At 44.3% G+C, this 26,396-nt stretch overlaps 2 protein-coding genes across 7 annotated transcripts in view; one reads left to right on the top strand and one right to left on the bottom strand.

Annotated features, from left to right (window-relative positions):
* The window catches only part of PPP2R5E (protein phosphatase 2 regulatory subunit B'epsilon), a 91,029-nt gene that overhangs the window by 8,967 nt on the left and 55,666 nt on the right, over positions 1-26,396 (top strand). For 3 of the 6 annotated variants that reach the window (XM_028741306.2, XM_028741637.2, XM_028741390.2), the window contains exon 3: positions 8,984-9,147. In XM_028741306.2, coding sequence (XP_028597139.1) covers positions 8,984-9,147 — 164 coding nt within the window. Of the gene's footprint in view, positions 1-6,442; positions 6,581-8,983; positions 9,148-26,396 lie in introns of those variants that run through there. The other 3 variants (XM_028741702.2, XM_028741561.2, XM_028741480.2) reach the window with 3 other exon arrangements.
* LOC144324872 (uncharacterized) lies at positions 949-7,582 on the bottom strand. Its single transcript, XM_077926134.1, has 3 exons — positions 7,575-7,582; positions 5,498-6,833; positions 949-1,578 (listed from the first exon to the last, which is right to left on the bottom strand). The coding sequence occupies exons 1-3, from the start codon at positions 7,580-7,582 to the stop codon at positions 1,564-1,566; spliced, it is 1,359 nt and encodes a 452-aa protein (XP_077782260.1). The 3' UTR covers positions 949-1,563.

Here is a 26,396-nt window from a genome sequence, read left to right as displayed (position 1 = left end):
ACACTTTATTAGATGCAGAGTCTATAGAGTCTAACAGCAATAGCTGTATAAGTGGTCTGAGCAAAAATGGTCAACACCAACTTTTAACATCACATTCATAAAATCATATCACCATGCTCTATGTTAAATGCCACCTCCTTAGCACAAATATGCATTAAAAGGGTGGAAAAGCCCACCCCTTTCAACGCAGTCCTTAAGTGTGTTTACTCTTAAGCCCCATCCAGCTCAACGGGCCTTATTCACTATCAAGTGTGCTTAAGACGGCAACCTTTAATAATATTTATTCGTATCATTGTGAGCATGGTAGGCAATTAAAAGTGTAGAGATATAACTGCTTTCCTCCAGGTAACATACTTTATAAATATAATGCAATCAAATCAATAATTCTATAGAAAAATATTGTGCAACTCAGCATATCACATACTGATCAGCATATAATTATATCAAGTTTCTCAATGAGGTTTTCCACACTATAACCAAATATTTAAAATACGCTACACGAAAAAGGAAGCTAAATATTTTCAAATGTGTTATACTTACTGTGCTTTTTACAAATTAATATTCCATTTGCTTCAAGGTCAGACATCTGCATGTCACATGATAGAAGCTGGTAGCACGGTATCCTTCAACATAATCTCTTTGCTATCAGATACACCATTGAGATAAAACACCCTTTATTACTGGGTGTCCAACTTGAATCTAATGAAGGGGCGGCAATATTTTATTATTCTTATTTGCTATGCTCATGTAAACAAAAAAGGATGGGTGGGATATGGTGTATAATTTTTAGAAAAGGTGCATACAGGTGTGAGGAAGCAGAGTCCTACTATAGCTTATCTCTCTGCGTTCTGTTATTTCAGGCACTTTTCTTCTGGTCTGGTTGCAATGCCAGATGTCAGCCAGGCAATGAGAAAAGTGTCTGAAGTGATGGGGCACAGCAAGGTAAGGTGTGTGTATGTTTATTTGTTAGGATGAACATAAGCAGCTGTTCTACATTGAGTTACACTTTTAGTCCATCTAGTCTTGTCTACACCAGGGTTTCCCAACATCCACTAAGCCCTTGATGAGCTTATAAAGCTGTTGCTGATCCCAAACCAAATTCTTAGGAATGTAAATGAAGGCAAGTGAAGAAATATCAATATATAACCAACATTTATTAATCAATCAATCAATCAATCAATCAATCAATCAATCACTATTACTATGAACCATTATATATATAGTGAAAAAGTGCAAATAACAATACATACTTTTTAATCTTTTCTAATGAGCTTCAGCAAGTACATGAATATTTGGCTGTAGGTATCACTGTTCCTTAATGTTCAGCTCATTTCTCTGTTTGTTCAGAAGAGCACAAATATATATGAATCCAGCTTTAACTCTGTATGGACCTGAATATGCTTGCAGTGGTTTGGGTATTTGACAGCAGTTCTCACTGCTCTAGCAACCACTGAAAAGTGTTTTGCCTCAAAATTCATGCTCATTTAGATGAATTCCTGCTGTAGGTTAGGCTCCACATTTGCATTTCCTGTTTGCAAGTACAGCAGAGACATCCTAATCCAATCAGAAAACTGCATTCTGTAATTTCAAAGTATTCAAAACAAAAAACCTTAAAATATTAGAAGCATATACAGTCATACCTCGGGATGAATATGCTTTGGGTTAAGCATTTTCGGGTTGTGCTCCGCGGCAACTCGAAAGAAACGGAGCGCATTACGTCCGGGTTTCACCACGCGCGCATGCGCAGACCATCAAAATGGCGTCACACGCATGTGCAGAAGTGATGAAGCGTGACCCGCGCACGCGCAGACACAGGTTATGTTCACTTCGGGATGCGAACAGGGCTCCGGAACAGAACCCGTTTGCATCCCGAGGTACCACTGTAGTTGGAAGGGCCCTTGAGGGTTATCTAGTCCACCCCCTGCAATTCAGGAAAGGTGTGTTGTATAGATCAATAGGTCATTGTCTGAAGTACTATTCTCAGCTCCCCATTACAGGTGCAGCTAGTTTGTGAAATAGTGGTATTATAGTTTGAGTTTGAATGGTAGTAATGCCTTTCCTTTGCAGGCTTTTTTGTATTTCATTAAATTTGCAAAATAAGACATGATCTTTATAGTGCAACAACTCATTACCCAGTGATGGTTCCACATATTTCAGAGGTTCTACAGCTGAATTGGCTAGTCTTTGTAAACAATCTTCCTTTGAGAGTCACTGTACTTTTGTATGCAGAAGCAGCTGGGTGAAATTTTTACTATTACTTTCACTTAACATTGCAAAAGGCCACCTGAGCCTCAAATGACAGCAAGGGATCCAGGAGCACCCACAAGCTATGTACCCACTCCTCCAGAAGGAGTGTAACCCCATCAAGAGAAGGCAACTGCCCATCCATTTGGTATAGGAAACTACCCACTAACTGTGCCTCAGTGAGCTTCAATTTGTTGACTCTCATACAATCTAATAAAAAACAACGGTCCAGCACACCCATGTAAAGGAGAAGTAGAGCTGTGTGTCATCAGCATATCGCTGACAACAAACTCCAAAACACTGGATGACCCAACTCAGTGGTTTCATGTTAATGTTAACTAGCATAGGGGATAAATTTGAACCCTGAGAAACCCCACAATGAAGGTTCCACAGGGCCGAAGAACATGAAATAAGTATCAACCTCTGGAATAGACTATCTGACCACTGAAAAGCAGTGCCACCCACCTACCCCAACTCATACAGCTGCTCCAGAAGGATGCTATGGTCTATGGCATTGAAAGCCACTGAGAGGTTGAGAATTAACAGGGACACATTTCCCCCCTCTCCTGACAGAGGTCATCATACAGGGTGACCAAAGGAGTTTCTGTGCCCAAACCAGACCTATACCCCAATTGAAATGGATCTAGAAAATCAGTTTCCTCCAAGAGTGCCTGAACCTGATCTGCGATGATGCAATCAAGAACCTTACCAAGAAGAGGAGATTGGCATCTGGCTGGTAATTACTTAAGATTTTCTGAATCCAGGGAAGGCTTCTTAAGGAGTGGTCTTACCACTGCCTCCTTCAAGCAGGCAGGACCACCCTGTCTTGCAGGGAGACATTAACCACCTCCCTAGCCCAGCATGCTGTCCTCTGCCTGCTAGTTTTTATCAGGCATGGGGGCAAAGATCCAGAAGGGAAGGGGTCCCCCGACTGATTCAAGTACCTTGTCCACGTCCTTGAGCATTACCAATCATGAGAACTGGTTCTACACCAGAGCTGTGTACAGCCCACCATCTGTATCTCTGTGGTAGTTCCAGAGTAGGCTCCATGATCAAGAACTACAGAGGATGACAGCACAATGGTGTGATTCCTAGTCACCTGGAGCTCCAAAAGTGCTCTAGGCTTTGGAGGGGCTCAAAATGATGGAGAATGTCCAAGATGGAAGTGGCAAATTTACTCATCAGAGACAAAGATCTGGACAGCAGGCAACTGCAAACAAGAAACATTAACATGATATTTAGTTCAAAAATAAAGTTCTTTATTTGCTGGGGAGTACAGTACTTGCCAATCACTGCTGGTGTCCCACTGGAAGCAACTACTGCAATGTTACATGTGGATTGTCGTATTTCTCAAAATACTCCTCCAAGCACAGGAAGATCGCCTTAGCCTTCAAGTCAGCTTTAAATAATTTGGCAAAAGGAAACACACTGAATGTGCACCTTTTGCTGGTACCGCAATACCTTACATAAGTCAAAAGGCTATTACAATTTCCAAACACTGACTTGCCCAGCTGGATAGGAAATTAAACTGTTGAAGTCACTGTTATTTGAACATCATGGGCTACCTCATCAACAAGGTGCTGAGGGGAATTGTTATTCAGTGCAATCCTCTTCAAAGCAGGTCCTCCATTCAATTTCATAACCATTTGTATAACTACTTTTCTGGCTAGTAGAATGAGCTCCTTGCCAACATTTTGCAGCTTTCCTTTCTTTGCAATTATAATGGCAATATAGCATGGTCTGAAATACTGCTGTATTGTAAGATCATTTTATTTTAAAAGGATTCGTCATTGGCAAGGGAAGTGCACTCTGTACATGGTTACACTACTTATTGGGAACTATGAAACTTCAAAAGCTCTACCATAAGAGCTACAGCCGTTCTCCAGTCTTATTTCCTTCAGACACCTTTTGCAACCCCCAACTTCATATAGGGCAAACAAACATGGCTGCCCCCAGGGCTTTTTTTCAGTCAGAGCTCACCTGAACTCAGCTCTGGAACCTCTCAAGTAGGTGCCATCGCCATTCTAAGAGAACAAAGGAGAATTTCTTGGTGAGCTCTAGAACCTCTTTTTCTAGAAAAATTGCACTGACCGTCCCCATCATTAACTCATTGGGCCCCAGATGTGAGCCTTAATTCTTTCTTAAGCAATGAAGTGGTATGGCTGGTCTGGAATTTTGGGTGGGATTTTTCATATGTTGCAACACTTCTCCATACAAAGACCAGCACCATCACTCCCTCCCTCCATGTGGAAACCTTACACAGAAGCTAGGACGGTGTCTTCTCCTTGGCAAGTTAATTTCCTTACACAAAGGAAATACTTTTGGACGTGGAGTATTTCATCATACGAATCCCTATATGTAGTCAGTACACCACCCCAGTGAGGACAAATTCCGAGGGCGTGTATACTGACTGGCCAAAGGAAGAGGCAAGGCAAGACCATGCTGCATCCTGCAATCTGTCACAGCTGGCGCATCACTGCACCTGGAACACTAACCCACGCCTACTAAACGAGCTTCTTTTAGGCAAAGAAACGGCCAAAAGTTATTTGGGCAGGGCAGAAGAGCATGTAACTTCTTCTCCTTCTCTGATGTCCGAGCTGCCATTCTCCAGCTGCCTCTCCCGGCCTGGAAGCAGCACCCAGATAGGCGCCAAGCCCTCACAGGCTCCAGGGGCTTCCTCGCTGCTGGGCTCCTCTCAGACGTCTCCGCCCCAGGCTTCTGCTTCCAGGCAGGTAGGCACAGGATCGCACCTCCGCGGGGTTTGCTTTGTGGGTTCTCTCTCAGAAACGTCTCTTCCTCTTTCCTCACAAGCCAGGCAGCTGCTCCGCAAAATAATAACAAAATCCGCCTCGCAGAGAAAAGGGGCGATCCCAGGATCAGCGCGCGCGCGCGGCATCCGCAAAAAGGCGACACGGGCCACGGCCAGCGAGCTTCCGCTTCTTCCTCCACGCGTCGAGAAATGCGTCACGTGTGAATACTTACCTCAGCCTTCCCAGAAAAAAAAATATCCCCGCACCCCCCCCAAGTCCCTTAATTCCCAGAGCCCAAACGGAAGCGGACCCCTCGCTAAGGCCCGACGGCCGGCGCGCAGCACCCCGCTTTCCTCAGGAGACCGCAGCCGCCGGCCGTGGCGGGAGGCAAGAGGACCGCGGGACTCCGGGGGAGAAGGGGGCGCGGGGAGAACCAACCCACCCACCCTCGCCTCTCCCCGCGAGCCCACCGGTCTCCCTTCCCTGACAGAAAACGCCCGTACCACTCGGCTCCCGCCGCGGCCTTGTCCTCTTGCCGCTGCTGCCACTTGAGGCGATACGGAGCCGGGGTGGGGGGAAGGAGGAGGAGGAGGAACCGACTTGCTTCCGGCCCAATGAGGCTTCGCGTCGGACGTTCTGGCGGCGGCGGACGTCAACGGTGTCGGCACGCGCACGCCCAGCCTCGGCTCCTCCTCCTCCATCGCCATCCTCCCGAGGGGCGTGGGCGCGGGGCGGGGCCTCGAGGGTCCCAGCATGTTCGGCTGCGAGCGGGGGCCTGAACGGCTGGCTCGGCTGACTGACTGACTGACGGTGTATGTGTGTGTGTGAGAGAGAGCGAGAGCGCGTGCGCGCGCCGGAGAAAGCGGGAGAGGGCGCGAGCGAGCGTGTGTGTGTGTTTGAGAGAGAGACGGGAGAGGGCCATGGCCGGAGCTCAGTGACTGACTGACTGACTGACTGACAATAGGGACGAGCGAGAGCTGCCGCAGCCGCAGCGACAGAAGGCGGGGAGAAAGGGAAAGAGGCCGCCCGAGAAAACCTTCCGCAGCGGCAAGAGCAGCGCCCGCCGCCACTTCTCCTCCCTCCTCCTCCTCCTCCTCGCCGCACCCCGAACGAAGGCAGCTCGGGCCGCGCTCGCCCTCCTTCCCCGAGGCCGCCTCGCCGGGAATGTGAGAGAAGCCGCCGCCGCCGCCTCGGCTACAACCGCAGGAGGAGGAGGAGGAGGAGGAGGCCTCTCGGGCGGCCGCCGCCGTGTCGTTGGGGGGAAAGGAGGGCGGGAGCGGGCCGAGGGCGGCAGCGCATGGGACCGGAGGGAAAGACGAGGAGAAGCCGCCGCCGCCGCTCTCGCCGCTGATTCCCGAAGCCGCCAACGCCGCCCTGCGCTGGGGGAGGCCGCCGAGGCCTACCAGGCTGCCGCTGCTCCTGCGGCAGGAACCGCGCCGCGGCCCGAGAGAGGCGCAGGCACACGCGCGCCGGCCCGGCTCGCCCTCGCCGCCTCCGCCGGGGATCGGGGCCTTGCTCCTCCTCCTGCTGCTGCTGCTCCTTTTTTCTCCTCCTCGTCTCTGGATTCTCTGCCGGGAGGGTTCAAGGTAACTTCCAGAGAGAGAGAGAGAGAGAGAGAGAGAGAGCAACCGCCCGGCCGCGCGTGTTGGGAGCGTTGAAGGGAAGGCGCGAGGGGATCGCCCCCGATCCGCCGGGACGAGGTGTTTCCCCCCCCCCCCTCTGGTCACCCGGTGTCGCCGAGGGGGTCGCTTCCGTCCCTCTCTGCCCGCCGGTGTTTCCTCCCCGCATTGCCTCTGACAGCCGGTTGCTCCGCACGCCGCCTCCCCGCCGCCCCCCTCGCTTAAAAATAATAACGGTAATCCCCGGCTTAAGCCTGCGCTGGCCCAAGGGGGTGAGAAGGGAAAGCGGGCGGTGGGGAGGGGAAGGGAAGGCCACGCTGGGATATTAATAACATCCCCCCCCCGCGGGCGCGCAAACCCAAATAAATAAGATCTATTTCTGCGTGATTATGTCCAAGGAGATCCGAAAGCGGGAAGGGCCCCTCTTGTCCTCTTCCGCGCCCCGCGTTGCCTGCCGACTGTCGCCGGGGCTCGTCGGGTTAGAATTAGACCCTTAACGAAGCGGGAAAGGGGGGGGGGCGGCGTTGCTAAATTTACAGCCGAGAAGGGCCGCCAAAAGCTTCTTGCTGACACAATGATCCCGCCGTCGAAAGGATCTGCTCGAGGGCTTGTCCATTAATACGGTTAGCCGTTCCATTTTGAGACGCCGCGAAAATATTCCAGGAGAGATGGAGACGTAGTCCTAAAGGGTTGTTGACAATGCGAGGATAAACCCCTGCCTAGCAGGCCCGGAAACCTCAGAGTGCAGCACCAGCCTTTGCATGCTTATTCAAGAGTGAGAGCCAGGTTTCCCTCTGAGTAAGCATGCTTTGCATTGGGCTGTGAGTGCAGGGGTGTTTTTCTGAGTTTCGGGTTCCCACCTGAGGACTAATAACATCCTTGTTGTTTGTGTGGAGCTTCTCTCAAATATGGCTTACAGGCTAGTTTTATACATCTTCAGTTTGGAAAACTGTGGCCTCACATCTTCATGGTATATTTAACATTTTAATTTTTCATACTTAAATTGATAACCATAATAATAACACAGTATCATTAATCTTTTACGAGCAAGCTGTGTTATTCAGGATAACGATGCCGCAACGGCCATGAGAACGATAAGTTGATAAAAGTATGGATTGTTGTAGATAAAGCTGCTCTCACTGCTGAGTGACAAGGGCTTGTGATTCCTTGTAGAGGTTGAGAGTACTGTAGTTGTTGTATACACAATTCTGACACACACACACACCTGTGCTTTTTACACAGCACTGGTCATCTTAAAAATCAACATGGAACTCTCATATATGAAAGTTCAACTTTTGGACTGACACAGGCCAATCAACATTTAAATCAATATTCAATGATATTTTATAATTGCAGTAATGCCCTTTGTCCTGCAAAGGTCTTGTGTGTATAGCATAGTCCCATTGACCAGTAATGTGTCCTGTGTTGATTTCAGTGCCCACTATTTGCAGTATGAGATCTTGCTATTATGTTTGCTGCTATTTTAAAATAGTAAATCATAAGTAAAAAACTTTATTATTTTAAAAGAATATAATATGACATGTTTAAATAATCCATAATGGCAATATCTTGTGTTTCCTTACATGTAAGGAGAAGGTGATGTAATTTTTAAAAATTGATCTACTTAGTGAGGTTGTGGGTTCACAGGGGTTCATTAGTTTTAGGGTTTCCTGGCTTAGGGCAAGGAATTGGACTACAACACTCCTAGCACTTCCCCCAATTTCAGAGACTCAAGAAATGGGAAGCAAAAGAAAAAGGGAATTGCAGGTTAGCACCATAGGTAATGGACATGATACCTCTTTGACTAACTGAACTCAGTGTCAGACTCACATTGCCATTGAATAACTTTCATTACATGTAAATACTTAAATAAAGTATAAAATATCATCAGATTAATTTAGGGGTATCTGGAATATTGTATTTATGCAATAAGGACTGAAAGGCTCATTATTTATTTCCAGAAACGATTCCTAATAGGAGAGTTCATGCCACCCATTTAAAGATGTTGTGAATTTGCTTTCCCTGTATTGCTTGCATAATTGCTATCATGCATGAAGAAGAACTTAAAAATATCATCAAAAAGAAAAAAAGTGAATTGGAGCAAGAATGAGAAAAATAAAGACTGGTGCAGCTGCATATATGTATGTTCATTGCACTGGTCTCTTATTATTGATGGATTCTCATTGCATGTATCTTGTCATACTGGGACTGGATGGACCAATGGACAAATTGGATTGCCCTCTAAGTCAGTTTCCCAAACTAAACTCTGCAGTTAGAGACAGATTTCTTGCTAGTATGATCTTTAAGGGGCGGTGAAGTGTGTGTGTAATATTTATTGGAAAAATTCTTAAAGATCTTTGTTCCTTTCAGTAGGGATATGTCCTCAGCACCAACCACTCCTCCATCAGTGGATAAAGTAGACGGATTTTCTCGGAAGTCCGTCAGAAAAGCCAGGCAGAAGAGGTCGCAAAGTTCCTCCCAGTTTCGGTCTCAGGGCAAGCCTATAGAGTTAACTCCACTGCCTCTGCTAAAAGGTAAGGCTCTACCAATCTTTATCAGTTGGAAAACAATGTTTTAATTATAAATAAGTTGTGGAAGAGTCAGATAATTGTTGCTGTTTGCAGAAGGAAACAAAATAAAAAAAATCCTTCCGGTAGCACCTTAGAGACCAACTAAATTTGTTATTGGTATGAACTTTAATGTGCATGCACACGAAAGCTCATACCAATAACAAACTTAGACATCATCTATGAGTTTAAAAAGACGCCCAGCCAGTTGCTAAAGGTCAAGTGTGGGAATGAGAGGCCTGATCCAACTGGGATCCTGCCACAGAGGGAATGGGGCATCAACCTTTGGCCTGACCCCTCCTGCTGGGGTTCAGATCTGGACTGGGCCCTCTGCTGCTTGCTGTTTTCTTGGCAGTTGGCCCCCACTTGCTCCAATGGGAGGTGTGTGCCCCACGCCATGCAGGTACAGTAGGCCCAATCTGGATTGGGAACAGGGAGGCAAAGAGTTAAAGCCCCCTAATCCCACCACCTAATCTTGTGCATGCACACGACAGCTCATACCAATAACAAACTTAGTTGGTCTCTAAGGTGCTACTGGAAATAATTTTTTTTTATTTTGTTTCGACCCTGCTACCTACCTGGATGCAGAAAGAAAGTTCACACTGGATTACAGTGAACTATTTAACTGCTCTATAGGTGTGTAATGTATGTGTAAATTCTATTGATGCTTATGTTGAATAACTGATTGCCAGTTCTGTTTATTGTAGTGTAGTTTCAATATTAGCAGACAGTGCATGTGCTGGGAGTTTAGTGGTTGATCATACAGCCTGATTATTTTCTGCAGCATTTAAGCTTTGACAATTTCTGCAGTTTCATTAGGAATCTGGACCATTGAAAAATCAGGGAAGCTTTTGTATATATTCTCTACCTTTCTCATTTTTATTGTTGGATCTTTTCAGCCTACCAAAAGTGTGCAAACATGGAAAATAGACGCTGTGTTTACTAACAGATTATTCTAGTAACTTGTACTGTAGTATGAAATGTTTAATTTTGGAGCTGCCAACTTTGTTTTGTTCTGCAGCTGCTTATATTTTCTGTTCCTTACACTTAGTCAACTTGCAATTAGCAAGGTATGGAATACTCAGTAATTTAACAAAGATGATCTCCGCATATATTGTTTGAAGGCACATAAGAATCTGGTTACATAGGTTTCCACTGCCTTGGGTGCAATGATGGAAGAAAGGCTAGCTATAAATGTAATAAAATAAAATGAAAACCCTGTTTTCTTTGAATAGCAAGTGGAATTTGTCAAGCATGTGCCAGAGCAGGCTTTATGAAGGACAGATGAACATATTCCATGTGACTGACGTGAGGCCTTGTCCAGGCAAACTTTGTTGTGAACCTTCAGGCCAGGCTGCGTTAAGAGGGACTGGGTGACAGAAGCTTGGTCATGCTATACTTAGCTACATTTAAACAAACCTCACATAGGGTAGAGGAGGTTGCAGAACATGTAATCTTGGCTAATGCCATTTAGCTTGCCCGAGGCCTAATAAAACCAAGCGGGCTTCCCTCTTCTTCCTCTGAAAGTAGATTAACAATGAGAGAAGTTGGGAAGCACTTGACAAGTTAAATACACCTTGTATGTTTTTGAGTATGGTTGACACAGTGAACTTGAGTACTCATCTTCTCCATTGTGGTCATTCATTGATTCACATTGTGAAGAACTGTGTTAGACACATGACACTTGATTTCTTAAAAATGTCAGGTACCAGCACTTGTTAAGGCAAGAGTTCATATGGGCAAGGGAGGATATGGCTTGGCTAAATAGGCCAGGTATCCGATGGGAAATAGTTGTGGGAGGCCAAGAACAGGAACGTAGAATGTTGATCATGTTCATGCTCAGAAATGAGTTGCCCAGACTAAGTTTGTGCAGGGTAGGCTTTAGAGCTATATAATGCAAATTAATAATTAAAAAAAATGGAGAGCAGGAATTGGAGTGGGATTGGCTCTCCTGTATCACTTGACTCTCAAACTCAGCAGTGCCTGTCAGCCTGATCTGAAATAACGAGTTTTCTTGAGTGACAAGCAGCTATAGTGGCACAAGGGCCGGAGGAATTGGTTCCTGTTCCTGCACGGCTCCTGAATTAAAGCCCCTCAGCACCTGATACAAGAAGTGCTTAGCTACGACTCCAGATTCCATCCAGACTGATGCTCCTTTCTAAAAATTCTCATCAAGAATCTGACACAAAAACTTGAGTTTTCAATTCCAAAATTTCCTAATGATCTGAGTCCATCATCAGCCAGCACTGTTCTACCAAAACAAAAATGTTCTTCAGTGTGTTCAATTACCTGACTTTCCAAATATTTTTGTCGGCCTGTGTGGCATTTTGGTAAACAAATCAGTGTTGCATTTCAATATTAATAGAATCTTCTCAAAGCTCATGGGTCTGCAACTTTAGTTGAATTTTGCATGGTATGTGACAACATTGAAAGTGTATGATCACAGGGAGGTTGACTTGGTCGTTAGGTGGTTATTAAAACCTTGGCAATTCAGAGATCAAATGGTGGTTAAATGTGTTAAAGTTTTAGGCCAGTTGAACTACAGTTCAAAGGGAGATGGTAGTTCTAATTACAAAAACCCAGATTGTTTAGTTATTATGAATAGGGGAAACAATATTCTAAATCAGCTATTATTTATAGCTTGCTGAAGTTGACAGAAATTGAACTGGGTCCTTCTGCTTGCAATGGATGATATGACTGACAGATCTATGATCTTTCATTGTGCAGATATAAATTTATGTCTGTGATGTATAAGAGATCAAATAATTACTTTCAGATTTTGCTTGGCACTTCAGGGATAGCATGTATGTAAAGGTGATGGTTTTAAAACATGGATATAGTACTGGCCAGGAGATTCCTTCTCATAACTGTGGAGTTCATGTGTACTACGTAGGGCTGGGCAACAAGAAATACACAGCATTAGTTATTGGAAGGCACCATGATACAATTTAAAAAGTTGGCTGCCTATCTACATAAAACATTATTAACATTGTGGAAAATGTAACCATGCTCAATTGACTAGCTTCTCAGACCTTTAAAGACATCAGAGGGGTGCAGGGGCTCTCAGGTGCAGGTGCTGGGCTGCCTCCACCTTCCCCGACCCCAGCCCCTTTTCTGCCTGACTGCCTTCAGGTGGTGTAGGGGCTCTGATGCTGAGGTGGGGGCTCCGTTGAACTTTTCCCTTGAGGGGAGCGGAGCCACGCACCCCTCAATGGAAAAGTGTGAAGGAGCCTCCACTTCCCCAGCTGAGCAGCCCCAATCCAGCTCCTGCTCTCATGCAGGGAGCAGCAGGATGGGACTCTCTCAGCTGGGAAGGAACGAGAAAGCTGCTCCATCTCACTCCTACTACAGTGGTACCTCTAGTTACGAACTTAATTCGTTCCGGAGGTCCGTTCTTAACCTGAAACTGTTCTTTACTAGAGGTGTGCTCTCGCTAATGGGGCACTCATGCTCCCGCTGTGCTGCCGGCACACAATTTCTGTTCTCATCCTGGGGCAAAGTTCTCAACTCGAGGTAACTCTTCCAGGCAAGCAGGAGCAGGGGCGGGGATCTCTCAGCTGGGGATCTCTCATGCTCCCCAGCTGAGCAGCCCCCACCTCGCTTTCAGCCCTCCAGATGCTGGGCTGAAAGCACCTCAGGTCCCACCTGAGAACTGAGGCAGTTTCTTCTAGTGCACTGCCAACTGGGGCCAGTGCAGCTTGTTTCAACATGGCGGTTTATCTCCAAACTGCAATGTTTTGCTGGTGACATATCACGATGTTGAAAACCTAACATCGCCCAGACCTACTCTGGAGCAATTTCTGAGCATATATGGGGCTACAGCAGAGAGATGAGAGCTAGAAGTCCCATTGTGTAAGCAGGTGGACATCATTCTATGTCTCCTCATATTCAGTACAAAACAATGCAGCTCTTAATTATTATTATTATTGGAAGAAACTTGTAGCCTGAAATGGTAAACTTAAATATCCATGTATGTATACGTTTCTGCGAATACTTTTTTTAAATAAATAAATCCACACAAGATTAATGGGTTGATAAAATAATTGGAAAATAAGCAGAATGTGGTCGCATCAGCCTTCAAGCTTGCAATGTATATGAAGAGCACATTGTCTGCGGTTGGCCTTTGTTCTATTTAGAATATTATTCTTTGGTCATATAATAGGAATACTGAGTTTCATGTGGTGTATAATTTTTCACATGCCTGTGATGGAGGAAGTCATTATACAGTTACGGGACTGAGAAAATGTTTCAGATTTCTCGATACCAGCACTACATTGCACAGGGTGAATAAATATTTAATAATTGTGTTTATATACTGTATTTCTTAAGTGTTCAGAGCATGTCACATACTTAACAGGGCTGCTGTAAGGGTTACTGAGATAATGTAGGTCTGTATTTGTATCCCCGTATTGCTTGGGGGGACCTAGGCTAAGAGAATTGTGATTTCCTTAGTTTAAGGCAGCCTAGCAAATTAATGGCTGTAGTAAGATTTGAATGGGGACTTCCTTAGTCATAGTTCTGTCCCTCTTAAGAATTTGAAAGTTAGTTTAACAAAGTGCCTAAGTGCTAGCAAAACATTACCTGGAGGTGTCCCCCCCGCCCCTGATTTCTTCATCTTGGACATTTAATTTTTTGTACGGAAACTCCCAATGGGCTAAATATAGGTAAATTCAGGGCTTTTTTCAGCTGGAACTCACCGGAACTCAATTCTGGAATGAAACATTTTGTTAAGTAAAATGAAAATAGTATGTTCGAATCAGACAGGTTTTAGATGCAGATGTGGGAGGTGCTGTGGATGGGGTGGGTTTAAGATTACCTAATGAATGGGAAGATTTGAAGTGGGGATTTCTGATTTGTAGTTCAGTTTGTGTAGCTACTGTGCTACATGAATTTTAAAAAAGGTTTCTGAGTTTTGGCCATTTGCTTCCCTTCTGTGAGATGGTGATGTTTGAACCCATATCCCTGGAGGCATAAAGTAAGAAAGACGTCTGGAAATTTATTGTTCTCAGATTTCATATTGGCCCGATTTGGACACAGCCTTGCATACTTCAGCAAACTGCGAATGAGAGTGTTGCCCATATGTCTTCTCCCATGCCACTTCCCTTTGTGGGCCAGCTTTACAGCACTGATCCCAGTTCTCTGAATTACAATTCCCCGTTACATCTGAAATGAGAAACGCAGTGGTTTAATGATGGTTTATTAGAGTGGATCTGTCTGAACCATGTCTGCAAAGGCCCTTATTCATGTATTTCCAAGGTTTCAAGAATCTTGGATTTAATACCTTGTTAACTACTTTGATTTGTATTTTAGCAAACTTAAACCTATGTGCTCGTCATGGCTGGTCATTAATGTAGCTGTGAATTTGTAAAAATAGACTTCAGTGGTCTTACTCCTTCAAATGTTTTATCCAATTTATATTACTCTTGTTCATAGCTTCTAGCTATACTCTTGCTTCAGTATTTGTATTATTGATCTATACATTAGAGAGAGGTATGAATTACTATACAGTGGTACCTTGCAAGACGAACGCCTCGCAAGACGGAAAACCCGCTAGACGAAAGGGTTTTCCGTTTTGGAGGCGCTTCGCAAGACGAATTTCCCTATGGGCTTGCTTCGCAAGACGACAGCCCATAGGGAAATATCCGGGACAGCGGGGAAGCGCAGCGCGTCTTCCCCACTGTCCTCGGACCTCCTCCGAAGCCTGGCGGCGGGCGGGAACACCTCCTCCCGCCGCCGCCGGGCTTCGGAAGGCTCCTCCGAAGCCGGGCGGTGGGGCGGGAACACCTGCCCCCCACCGCCGCCCGGCTTCGGAACGATGCTCCGAAGCCGGGCGGCGGGGAGGGAACACCTTCTGAAGGCGGGCGGGGGGCGAAAGTCTTTGTTCCCCCCTGCCTGCCTTCCCGGGAGAGCGGAGAAACGCAGTGATAATATTACTGTGAGATGCATTAATCATGTTTGTTGCCATAGTGAACAAGTATTAAGCGCTATAGAAGTTATCTGATAGAGGCAGTGGAAGGTTTTGTGAAACATGACATCAAACCATGGTTTAAAACAAGCTATGGAGGAAACAAACCATGATCTTGGTTTTTGGGTAACACAGATCTTTACTATTTTTTAAAAAAAAAACCCGCACCAAATAAATAAAAGAGCAGACTGGCATATTTTGTCTGCAGTGGGAATGTCTTGAGCAGCCTGCATCAGCATGCTCTTTGTTCACATCAAACCATAGTTCAAAAGAAACCATCGTGCAGGGCTAGCTGAGCAGTGGCACTGCATATGTTGTCTGATTCAGTTTCCATCAGTCCTGCCAACATGATGGGTGATAGTTTAGGGGATTATGATTGAGGACCAGCAACATCTGGAGTTTAGCTATCCCTGATTACTCTGACTTGTGGACCAGGCCAGTACCTGTCATGTGCTCGTTCATGATTAATTATAAGTGAGACCTGCAATGAAATGGTTCTGTGTGGTGTGCTCCTTTTCAGGGTTCTAGCTATGCCTTTTAGGCTGCATCATTCAATTTCCTCAAGTTTTCCGCTAACAATCTCAACTGGTCTTTTTACCCCTCCCCCTTTTAGGACCCCCCCCCCCCCCCCAGTTTTTAATTACTTATGAAAACAATTGAGTTCCCCAAGCTTGCTGATATCTGGCTCTTTTGTATCGATGTGGCTCTTCTGGCTCAGCACTCAATTCTCCAATTGAGTTTACCATATTTATTTATAAAAGTATCTCTGTAATACCATATCGGAAAATATCAGGACAGTGTACAGCATTAAAACATAAACACCATTAAAAACAATACAGGTAATCAAGAATTAAGAATTAAACAGCTACACAGGCTTGCCATTATAAAAAGTTTCAGAGACGCCTGAAAGTGAAATGCCTGTTGATTCTGTGCTGGAAGGATGTTCTGCTGCATGGGACCAGTGGCATTAGATGCTAGTTGGACTTCTGCAACACATGTGGCAATTATATTTGTTTATATGATGATGTTGTATTAGTATATATGGTGATATTTGTAGGCTAATTCCAGAGCAAAATTGCAGAGTTAAAACCATTAGTAATATCATATTTTCTGTCTATAAGATGCCCCCATGTATAAGACACCCCCTATTTTGGGGGACTCAGAGTTAAGAAAATGGGAGATGTATCCGTGTATAAGACACTTTTTTGACATTATTTTTTTAGGGAAAATACCTTGTCTTAAGGTAAAGGTAAAGGTACCCCTGCCCGTACGGGCCAGTCTTGCCAGACTCTAGGGTTGTGCGCTCATCTCACTCTATAGGCCGGGAGCCAGTGCTGTCCGCAGACACTTCCGGGTCACGTGGCCAGCGTGACATCGCTGCTCTGGCAAGCCAAGGCAGCACACGGAACACCGTTTACCTTCCCGCTAGAAAGCGGTCCCTATTTATCTACTTGCACCCGAAGGTGCTTTCGAACTGCTAGGTTGGCAGGCGCTGGGACCGAACGACAGGAGCGCACCCCGCCGCAGGGATTCGAACCGCCGACCTTTTGATCGGCAAGTCCTAGGTGCTGAGGCTTTAACCCACAGCGCCACCTGCGTCCCAATAATACCTCGTCTTATACCCCGGTAAATATGGTAATTCTCCCCAGGGTCAATGAAAGGCTGAAGACATAGCTAAATTAAAATGGCATGGTAGAAATGATTAATGTTAGTTCCATCACTTTAGATAAAGGATTTTGCAGTAAATGTGGGGCTTTGTTTATAAAATAAGGGAGGTAGATTTGATACGTATAGGAAGAAATCGAGGGAATAGACAAATGCTTAGAAGTAATGACTTGTGTAATGCAACCTTCTTTGTAATGGATTGTCTGAGTAACATGAAGAGTAGGAGTTTGCAACTTGGAGGGTTGGTGGAGAAGGCAGACAGATGACATTGGATAATGACAAGAAGAAATAATGGGAAGGCTGCGAGAGGGCTCTAGGAATATTTGTCCTGTACTCAGAAACAACCCATGGTTCCATGAAGCCCCAGGCTGCGATGCAAAAGTGAGCGTTGAAGACATTTGGGCATTAGTATCACAGATTTAGACATCTGCACTCACTGGTAGATGCATGGAAATAGTCCCATCTTACCTGCTTGCCTTTCATCTGACCAGAGCAGATTGTAAACTTCACCTTGTTAATAAAAAACATTTTTCTTTCCTCTTTTGGCAAGTGTAGTGCATTGAGATAGATTTAAACTTTGACAATGTATTTAAAGGGGATTGGTAAATACATGATAAAAGGTTGTGATGGAAATGTATTGTTGGTCTGCAGGTCTGGAAGGAGAGTCTGTGTGCCAAAATTTGAGAACCACAGATTAAAGCACAGGAAACTTTCCAAAGCAGAATGTTGTATAGGTAGACCGTTTGTTAAGGGGGAACCTGCAGGGAGCAGTTGTGAATGGCACTCAAACAGCTCTTGAAGTTAGGGCTGTGATTTACTCACTAGGTAAGTTGTACAACTACTCAGGGGGGTGGTAGTAATTTGCCTCTTAATGCTATCATGCTAGTCTGAATATGGATCGGCACAGGTGGCGCTTTTGACCTCCTGCCAGAACATCATTGATTTAGGTGGAACTCTGGGTAATTAAAGGACTAATAATTGTGTCAGGAACAGGAATTATTATGTAGACTGAAAAGTTAATGTCAGAGGTAGTTTATTGAACTGGGGGATTCATCCCTATTTGAACCTTGTATTCCAAAAAATAATACAATGCTTCAGGAGCTTGTGGTGGACTTCAGGAGACAGAAGAGCAATGTCCAGCCACTTTTGATTGATGGGGTCTGTGTGGAGAGGGTAACAACGTTCAGATTTTTGGGCATTGAATTACAAGAGGATCTGTCCTGGAGTGTCAACACAAGGGGGCTTGTGAAGAAGGCGCAGCAGAGACTGTACTTTTTGAGAATTCTAAGGAAAAACCATCTTCCGCAGAAACTGCTGCTTGCCTTCTATCACTGTGCCATTGAGAGCGTGCTCACTTATGGCTTATGTGTGTGGTACGGAAGCTGTACTACCCAGGACAGGATGGGGTTGTGCAGAGTTGTTAAGGCAGCAGAGAGCATTGTTGGCTGCCCACTCTCCACCTTAGAGCAGATTTATGCCACAAGGTGCCATAGGAAGGCACTGGACATAGTAAAAGATCCATCGCATCCTGGTCACTGTCTCTTCGAGCTCCTGCCGTCGGGACGGAGATACAGGACGATGAAGACAAGAACGAGCCGTCTTAAGAACAGCTTCTTCTCCAGAGCGATCTCGGCCCTGAATGGGAAGCCTGGACTTTGAAAGTCATCTAATCTTCCTTGCTGTATTATACTGTATTGTTTTAATTAGTGTTTTTATAGTTGTTTTGATTTTGTGTGGAGTGCCCTACCTGGGTGGATGGAGTAGCCAAGTAATTTCGTTGTCCCCGAGAGGGGGCAATGACAATAAAGGTATTATTATTATTATTATTATTATTATTATTAGGATGTTCTCTCATCTTGTAGAGAAATAGTTCATATTCTTGTAGCTATCTTTTATACATTTCTGAATTTGTCTCTTGTGAAATATCTGTTCACTAATGCTAAAATTCCTGAACAAATGCTACTAAATTATTTTTTAATATACTTTACACTAGTTTTTTTTTTTTTTTACATAGGTTCTGTGCATGTCCACTTTTGTAAGTCCTGCTGAGTTCAGTGGGACATATTCCCACTTATTCTTGATTGGAACCAGAAAAGTGCAAACAGAACTCTGCTTGCATAGTGAGGCTTTTCCATAACTCTCCTTGGTGCATCTTCTAGTGCTCCTTAAACTTGAATTGGGCCCAGATGGATACAGACAACCAGCATCATTCTTGAAGAATAGGACTAATAATTCCTTTATTAAATTTCTATCCTTTTCTTCCTCCCATTGGAGCCCAGGGTGACAGTGCTTCATATATCCACATCAGACAATTATTGTAGCCAAATTCTCTGCAAGTGATCCAGATTATTTTCAAGGGCAACTTCATGTTCAACAGTAATTCACATGGAAATCACCAGATTATGAAGCACTGTAACCAATCTATCCCCATCCAGGAACCTCTAGTTCTCTCATGGTGGGTGCAACCTGTCTGGTATAGGAGGAACAACACGATTCAGTTTCACCCATTTTGGTACCAAATCCAGACAATGGTTCAGTACCTGCCCCGTTCTCAGCAGACTGATGACGGGGAGAAATAGAGCTGAGTGTCATCAGCACACTGATAGCACCACACTCCAAACTCTTGGCTGGCCTTCCAGAGTCACTTCATAAAAGCATTGGGCTTGGGGGATGGAACCTTGCAAAACCACACAACGCCTATGCTGAAATCCTACAGTGAGCTTTCTGCAGCTGACCCTGCAGGTATGAGCAGAACCACCTTGACACTATGCTCCTTGCTCCCAACCTGCAGAGCCAGTCCAGCAAGATGCCATGATCAATGGTACCCAAAGCCCCCAAGTAAGCAAGGAAAATCACACTCCCCCATGTCTCTCCTTTCAAAGGTCGCCCATCAACGCTCTTTCAGCGACAAACTCTCGCCTGAAGCCAGATTGAGATGGGTCCAGATAACTAGTTTCAAGGTCTCTTCCGGCTCTGTCATTCTGCCTGGATGTTATGGCTGGTTGCCATCCTGCTCCAAGGTAGCAGTGAAGCTGAAACAAACCACACCATTGAATACCATATCATACCATATCAAGAGTACCTAAATAATTCATCTATTAAGGGCAGTTTCACAGTAATAGAAAACAATGTGTTCTGCACCCCTGCAGATTTTTTCAAATTTGAGCAGAGGGAAGTATACATTTGGGCCCCACCTGATGATCTTAGAGGTAAGCAGGATGGGCATAAAGGGGAATACTTTCCCTCAAGTATTCTGGGCTTGATGGCTCACATTATTAGCTCATTAATGTCCCAGCTCATTAATGAGAGCCAGTGTGGTGTAGTGGTTAAGAGCGGTAGTCTCGTAATCTGGGGAACCGGGTTCGCGTCTCTGCTCCTCCACATGCAGCTGCTGGGTGACCTTGGGCCAGTCACACTTCTCTGAAGTCTCTCAGCCCCACTCACCTCACAGAGTGTTTGTTGTGGGGGAGGAAGGGAAAGGAGAAGGTTAGCCACTTTGAGACTCCTTTGGGGAGTGATAAAGCGGGATATCAAATCCAAACTCTTCTTCTTCTCTTCTTCCCACATTTATGGGCCATTTTTTTGCATTATATTTCATTGAATGCACAATTTTATTCTTTTTATTACTGTTGTTATTATTTATTAATTAAATTTATAAACCACCCTTCATCCAAAGATCACAGGGCAGTTTAAAATATAAACAGGGTGATTTACAGAATATGTCAAAGAGTACAGAAATGGCCTAATAACAATGACATAATCACAATCTCAACAGTGCAAAAACGAGAAAACAGTGGAATTAAGGCAAAACATCAGAAAGACAAGAGCTGTTAAAATGGTTGCTTAAAATAGGTGGGAATAAAGGTAAAAATATGAGAATAACTACCGGGGATTAATCAACTTTCAATTGTGCTATAATGCTGTTTTCTCCTTGCAGATTAAACCCAACTGGCGTTTAGGAACACCTAGGGCAAATAAAAGTCATATAGAAGCCATACTAAGGCTAAACATTAAATTTCATTAAAATTCACATTGCAGTTGGTGCGCTTGGGAATATAGCCAATTGGTACATAGAATCATAGAATTATAGAGCTGGAAGGACCCCAATGGTCATCTAGTCGAACCCCCTGCAATACAGGAATCTCAGCTACAGCATCCATGACAGATGGCCATCCAACCTTTGCTTAAAAACCTCCAAGGAAGGAGAGTCCACAACCATATTTTGAAATTTCCTGTTCAAAATGTTTTGTGAAGAATTGATGCTCTTGCGGTATAAAAGAGTTCAGTGATGTGAGACCCCTGAAATATACTTACTGGCTGCACTAATTTGGAAACCAAAGGAGTAAAGGGGAATCTGTGGCTGGTCAGTCTGGAGAATACTTACAAGTATGTTACTGGCTACCTTTTGATGATGAATTCCACAAGTATTGTGGGAAGAAATACTTTGTGTGTGTGTATCCTTAGTCTATTCAACATCTGTATTCATTGGATGAACGAATTTTCTGGTGTTAGAAGTTCATTTATCCCTTCAGTTTTTGCCAAAACTGATTGTATAAGCCCCTCTTATGAATCCTTTAAGTAGTTAGGTTCTATCTCAATGAAAAAGTATTAACCCCTTCAGCCCTTCTTTGGAGGAAGGTTATGATTTCTTTTCCCGTGTTCTATACTTTGAATCTCATCTGCCATTCTTTTGCCTTTTCACATGGTTTGAAGTATCCACTGCCGATTGGATGGCCTCAATGTTCACCCGTGACTCATTCTCACTTATGAATATTAAGTTACACTGGTTCCAATGGAAACAGCCCAGTTTTTGCAGTTCTCTGCTTCTTGTTTTTAAACCAGTTTACTGATTTCACACAATTCATATCACAACTTGCCATCTTCTTCCAGGCATACCTCATTCTATTGTGCCCTGCTTTATTGTGCTTCACAGATATTGCCCCTTACAAAGACGTAGGTTCAGGGGCAGGCAGCCCAGCCACTTCCAGGGGAAGGAAGCCCCCTGCAGCCTCACCGCCCCTCTTCTGGCCACAAGGATGGAGCTGGCTAGGGCTGAAGCTGGATTTCCCCCTCCTGCCCCTGCAGCCAGGGAGGTGGGACTGGTTTAATAGACTGCAATATAGTGTAAACATAACTTTCAGATGCACTGGGAAACAAACAAACAAAAAGGTGTGACTTGCTGTATTGCAATATTCGCTTTATTGCAGTGGTCTGGAACCGAACCCGCAATATCTTCAAGCTATGCCTGTACAAAGTTTCTTAGGTGTCTTTGGGGAGGGATTTTGTCAAAAACCATTTGAAAACCCAAATATATAATGTCTACCACTCACCACATCTAAAAGTTTGTTGACAATCTCAACAAATTCTAAAAGGTTGGTGAGGCAAAACGTCCCTTTTCACAAGTCATGCCGATCCTTTCTTTAGTCTTAATAATGCTTCCCAGCAATTTAACTGGAACATCACTAGGCTCACAGGGCCTGTCGTTTCCTAGATTCATCTGGATTTAAAAAAACAACAACACAAATCAGTGTTGTGTTGGCTGCCTTCCAATCACTTCTGATAAGGACTTTGCCAGCTTTTTAACTGAAATATGTAAATCAATTTCACTTTTGAGTTTAAGAACTCTTGGGTGAATGCCACCTGGACTAAGAGACTGACTACTTTTTAATTTGTCAATCATTTCTAAAATGGCATCCTCTCACCTCCATTTAACATAGTTCTTCGAATGTACTCCCTGAAAACGATTCAGGAATGTGTATGTCTCTAACATTTTCTGCAGTGACTTGTGCAAAAGAATTCATTTAGTTTCTCTACAGTTTCCTTTTCTTTCAGCATTCCTTTTTAAACCTTGTCATCCAACAGTTTTACTGCTTCTCTGGCTGGTTTTCTGATGCATTCTGTGTGGCTCACAGACCCTGTTAGAATCTGGGAATCCCAGCTTTCATTTAAAAGCTGTCATGCTTGCAAAGATAAGCTTTAAAATGTGATGATGGCATATCCTTTGAAAACTGCAAGCCAAATAAAAAAAGCACCACAAATGATCCTTTCAGACCTTGCTGCTTCTAAGATCATATATGTTTTGAAGATTTGAAATTCCTATAATACCATAGTTGGCTCATGGTTTTCTCTGACGCCTGAGTTGGGTAACTGTAGTAATTGCTAAGTAGGATTGCCAATGCATGATTTCACATCGTGGTTCGTGAGTTTGCAGAATATGGTTGTAGTGTACTATGGAAGTAAGTGGAGAGTAGGAAATGTGATGCCTGAATTGGGCTCATACATATGGGTAATTAGAGTACAGTTTGTGGGGGACTTGTTGTTGGCTTTCATCTGTCTTAAGAGACAATGAGATGCACCTCCGGAGCGTTAGCAGAACTGAAGTTACTTAAAATGTCACACCTCATAGCCACAGCGTTCCTGCTTTACTCTACTGTTTGAGTGTGCATATATCTTTGGATATGTTTCTCTGCTGCATGCCGGGCCTGAAGATTTATGAATGTCCTGTGCTGCGCTCTACAAGGAAGACGCCTGGGGAGGTTTGTCGTAGTCCGGGGGCTGTGGGTGCCCCCCAGGCGTGTTCCAACAGTGACTTCCCCGGGGCATAATCCTGAGCAGTGTGTATTGATGTCCTGGGCTGCGTAGAGTACAAGACTCCACTCTTGGCTTCACTGATGTGGTCCAAAGGAAAGCAGAGCAATACGTTTGGCACCAGCTTGGCTGCAAAGAGCTGCTGAAAGGAGGTGTAGAAGACACCATCCAACTACCTTAGAGACTGCACTCTGGATTTGTGTAGGGTTTACTCCCTAGCCCTTTCTTCTCCCGAAGATAGCCTGCAAAGAAGTGGAACTTTCAGATCAGAGTCTTCCTTCTAGATAGGCTACTTTCCTAGGTTGACAAATCCCCCCTGCCCCTCACTTCCCTCTACAGCAGTGATGGCCAAACTTGGCCCTCCAGCTGTTTTGGGACTACAACTCCCATCATCCCCTAGCTAAGAGGACCAGTGGTCAGGGATGATGGGAATTGTAGTCCCAAAACAGCTGGAGGGCCAAGTTTGACCATGCCTGCTCTACAGCATGTGCAGAAACTGCCTTAATGACCATTTGACCCATTATTTGTCTCATCCATTCAATCCGCTGGAGCCTGTCTTCACATACAGGGGAAGTTCCTAACTCATCAGGTGTTCGAGAGCCATTGACTACCCTCATCTAGTATAGCTGGCCAGTAGAAGCCATTACCTGGAGTGCGGCCTCCGTCACATGTTGACCGCTTCTAGGAGCCTGAGTGCAGGGTAGGGACCAAAGGTGGACACTCTACCCCAGAAGGAGAATGACGCATCCCTCACTAGAGGTAGTTGGTGTTGTTTAGTCGTGTCCGACACTTTGTGACTCCTGTTTTCCACTGCCTCCTGTAAAGAGGTAGTACTCCTCACCTAACACCCCATACACCCCGGTAGGGGACTTAGGAGTAAGATAAATGGATGGGGAACCATATAATCAGTAGGCTGTGTGTTTCATTTCTGCCTCTCTTAAGTCCAGAAAGAAATGATGTTAGGAACGCAGCAAGCTGCCTTATACTGAGCCAGTCTATTGGATCCATCTAGCTCAGTAGTGCCTACATTGACTAGTTGCGCCTCTCCAGGATTTCAAACAGCCGTTCCTCCCAGCCCTACCTGGAGATGCTGGGGATTTAATCTTGGACCTTCTGCATGCAAGGTGGGTGCTCAACCCCTGGGCTATGTCCCTTCTGCTACTCTTGATTATTTTTGGGGAGGTGGATTGTAGCAGTGCCCAGTTGTCCATGAAGCAGAAGGAACTGAATCAGATTCTTTCAAGAATGTGGTCTTTAAATATTGGGATAAGAATAGTAGCTGGTTTGTGTATCCATAACCTGATGTTCAGGCATGAAGCTGTTGTTGTTGTTGTTGTTGATTTTCTGACAAAGGTTGAGTTGTATCACAGTGGCTGGCAAGATAAAAACATTCAGTGATTGGGAATTAGTCAACACTTTGTGAGTGGTTGACAAATTTGGGAAACAAACATTTCCTTTCTTCCCAAGTCCCAGGAAAGCCTCTCCAGAGGATTGGTGAGGTGGGGAGGAGGAGGGGAAGACACACTTAATCAGGCATTGTGGGCTGAGTTGTATAGGACAACAGTAGAACCACAATATACTGTTTGGCAAGAGAAATGTATTAATCATATTTGGTGGCTAATTTAGAGACAGCAATTGGACATTCCTACATTTCAGTTTGTGCTGTATTGTTCAAATGGTAATTATTATTTAGGATTATGGCATTAGTTGTAATCCCTTTTTATTTTCCTCTCTTTCCCTGTTACCTCTTACCACTTTTCTTTCTTAATTCCACAACCTTTGCCCCTTTCAAGGTTTTAAAATCATCTTCTTTAGTTGTAGTGATTAAATGCAGCCACTAGAGTGTGACATGTTTTTTAACCTTTGAATCATGCCTAAAACACTTACACGAGGTTAGTATTTTCAAAGTAGTCATATGTTGTGTATATATATATATGTTGGAGAAGTATATATGTTGGAGAAATGTGTAGTATACTCCCTTTGTTGACTTCTTAATGAAGAAGCAAATGTTGCTTACTATGAAAAATGTACAGCTCTTTAGATATAATATTTAAGTCTTAAGTCTGTGATAAAGTATTTTGGACTACAACTCCCATCATCCCTGACCATTGACTATGGTGGCCCAGACTGAATTACAACTCAAGGGCTCTAGGTTGGGGAAGGTTGTTGTGGACAAACTTGAAAAAGATGAATAAATCTCTAACCCTGTTAAAAGTTCTGTTGAGGAATCTTTCATAATAGTTAGCTGGCAGAACCTGCTAGATGTGGGAATCATGCTTGTTCTTGAGGTGTGGGATGTTGGAAGAAGTCAGGTGCCTTTGATGAGTTGAAGGTATGGCCAGAAATGTCTTTAAGGGACATTGTGTGTAAGAATGGCTCTGAACACAGATGAGAGGTATGTTGGAATTAGATTAAAAACTTGAAAATGATTTAAAAAATGCAGCAGGATCAACTTCTCCCACAATCATCCTTCTATTCAGGTTTGTGTCTAAGGACTGTTTCACATGTCTGGTTGTACTCATTGAGGAATCATGGAAAAGCCTCGGTTGTGATTGATATTCCTATTTGTTAACACTGTTTGCTGCACTGTTAGTTTTAGGCTTATATGATTTAAAAAAATGTTTTTCAAAGAAGTAATGTATGTCAAAGCCATTAACCTTTTATTTTTGTAAGAAAATGCTGCCCATTTGGCAATACAGCCGTGTTGTTTTTTTTAATGAGAGAATTGAGTTGGAGATCGGGAAGGGAGAAAAGTAGGATTTGCAATTAGGAGGGAAGATGGAAGAGTAAGATATATTCACAGGCTTTGCAGACACCTGAAAGACTGGACTGTTTTGGAAGCTTAGGAGGGCATGATAATTTTTTCCTTAATGAGGATTTTTTTAAGAGCCAGGTAAAGCGTAGGAAGCAGAAAATCCAGTTTGGAACACATATGTCAGTAGGAGTGAATGAAAATGTCAAGGCTGAACTGATGGGGAAAAGGAGCGATGGAGTGGGG

This window comes from Podarcis muralis, chromosome 1 (genome assembly GCF_964188315.1).
Source record: "Podarcis muralis chromosome 1, rPodMur119.hap1.1, whole genome shotgun sequence".
In the NCBI taxonomy this organism is placed as follows: domain Eukaryota; kingdom Metazoa; phylum Chordata; class Lepidosauria; order Squamata; family Lacertidae; genus Podarcis; species Podarcis muralis.
Note: the sequence above shows the minus strand (reverse complement) of the source record. Positions and strands in the feature narration are given on the sequence as shown.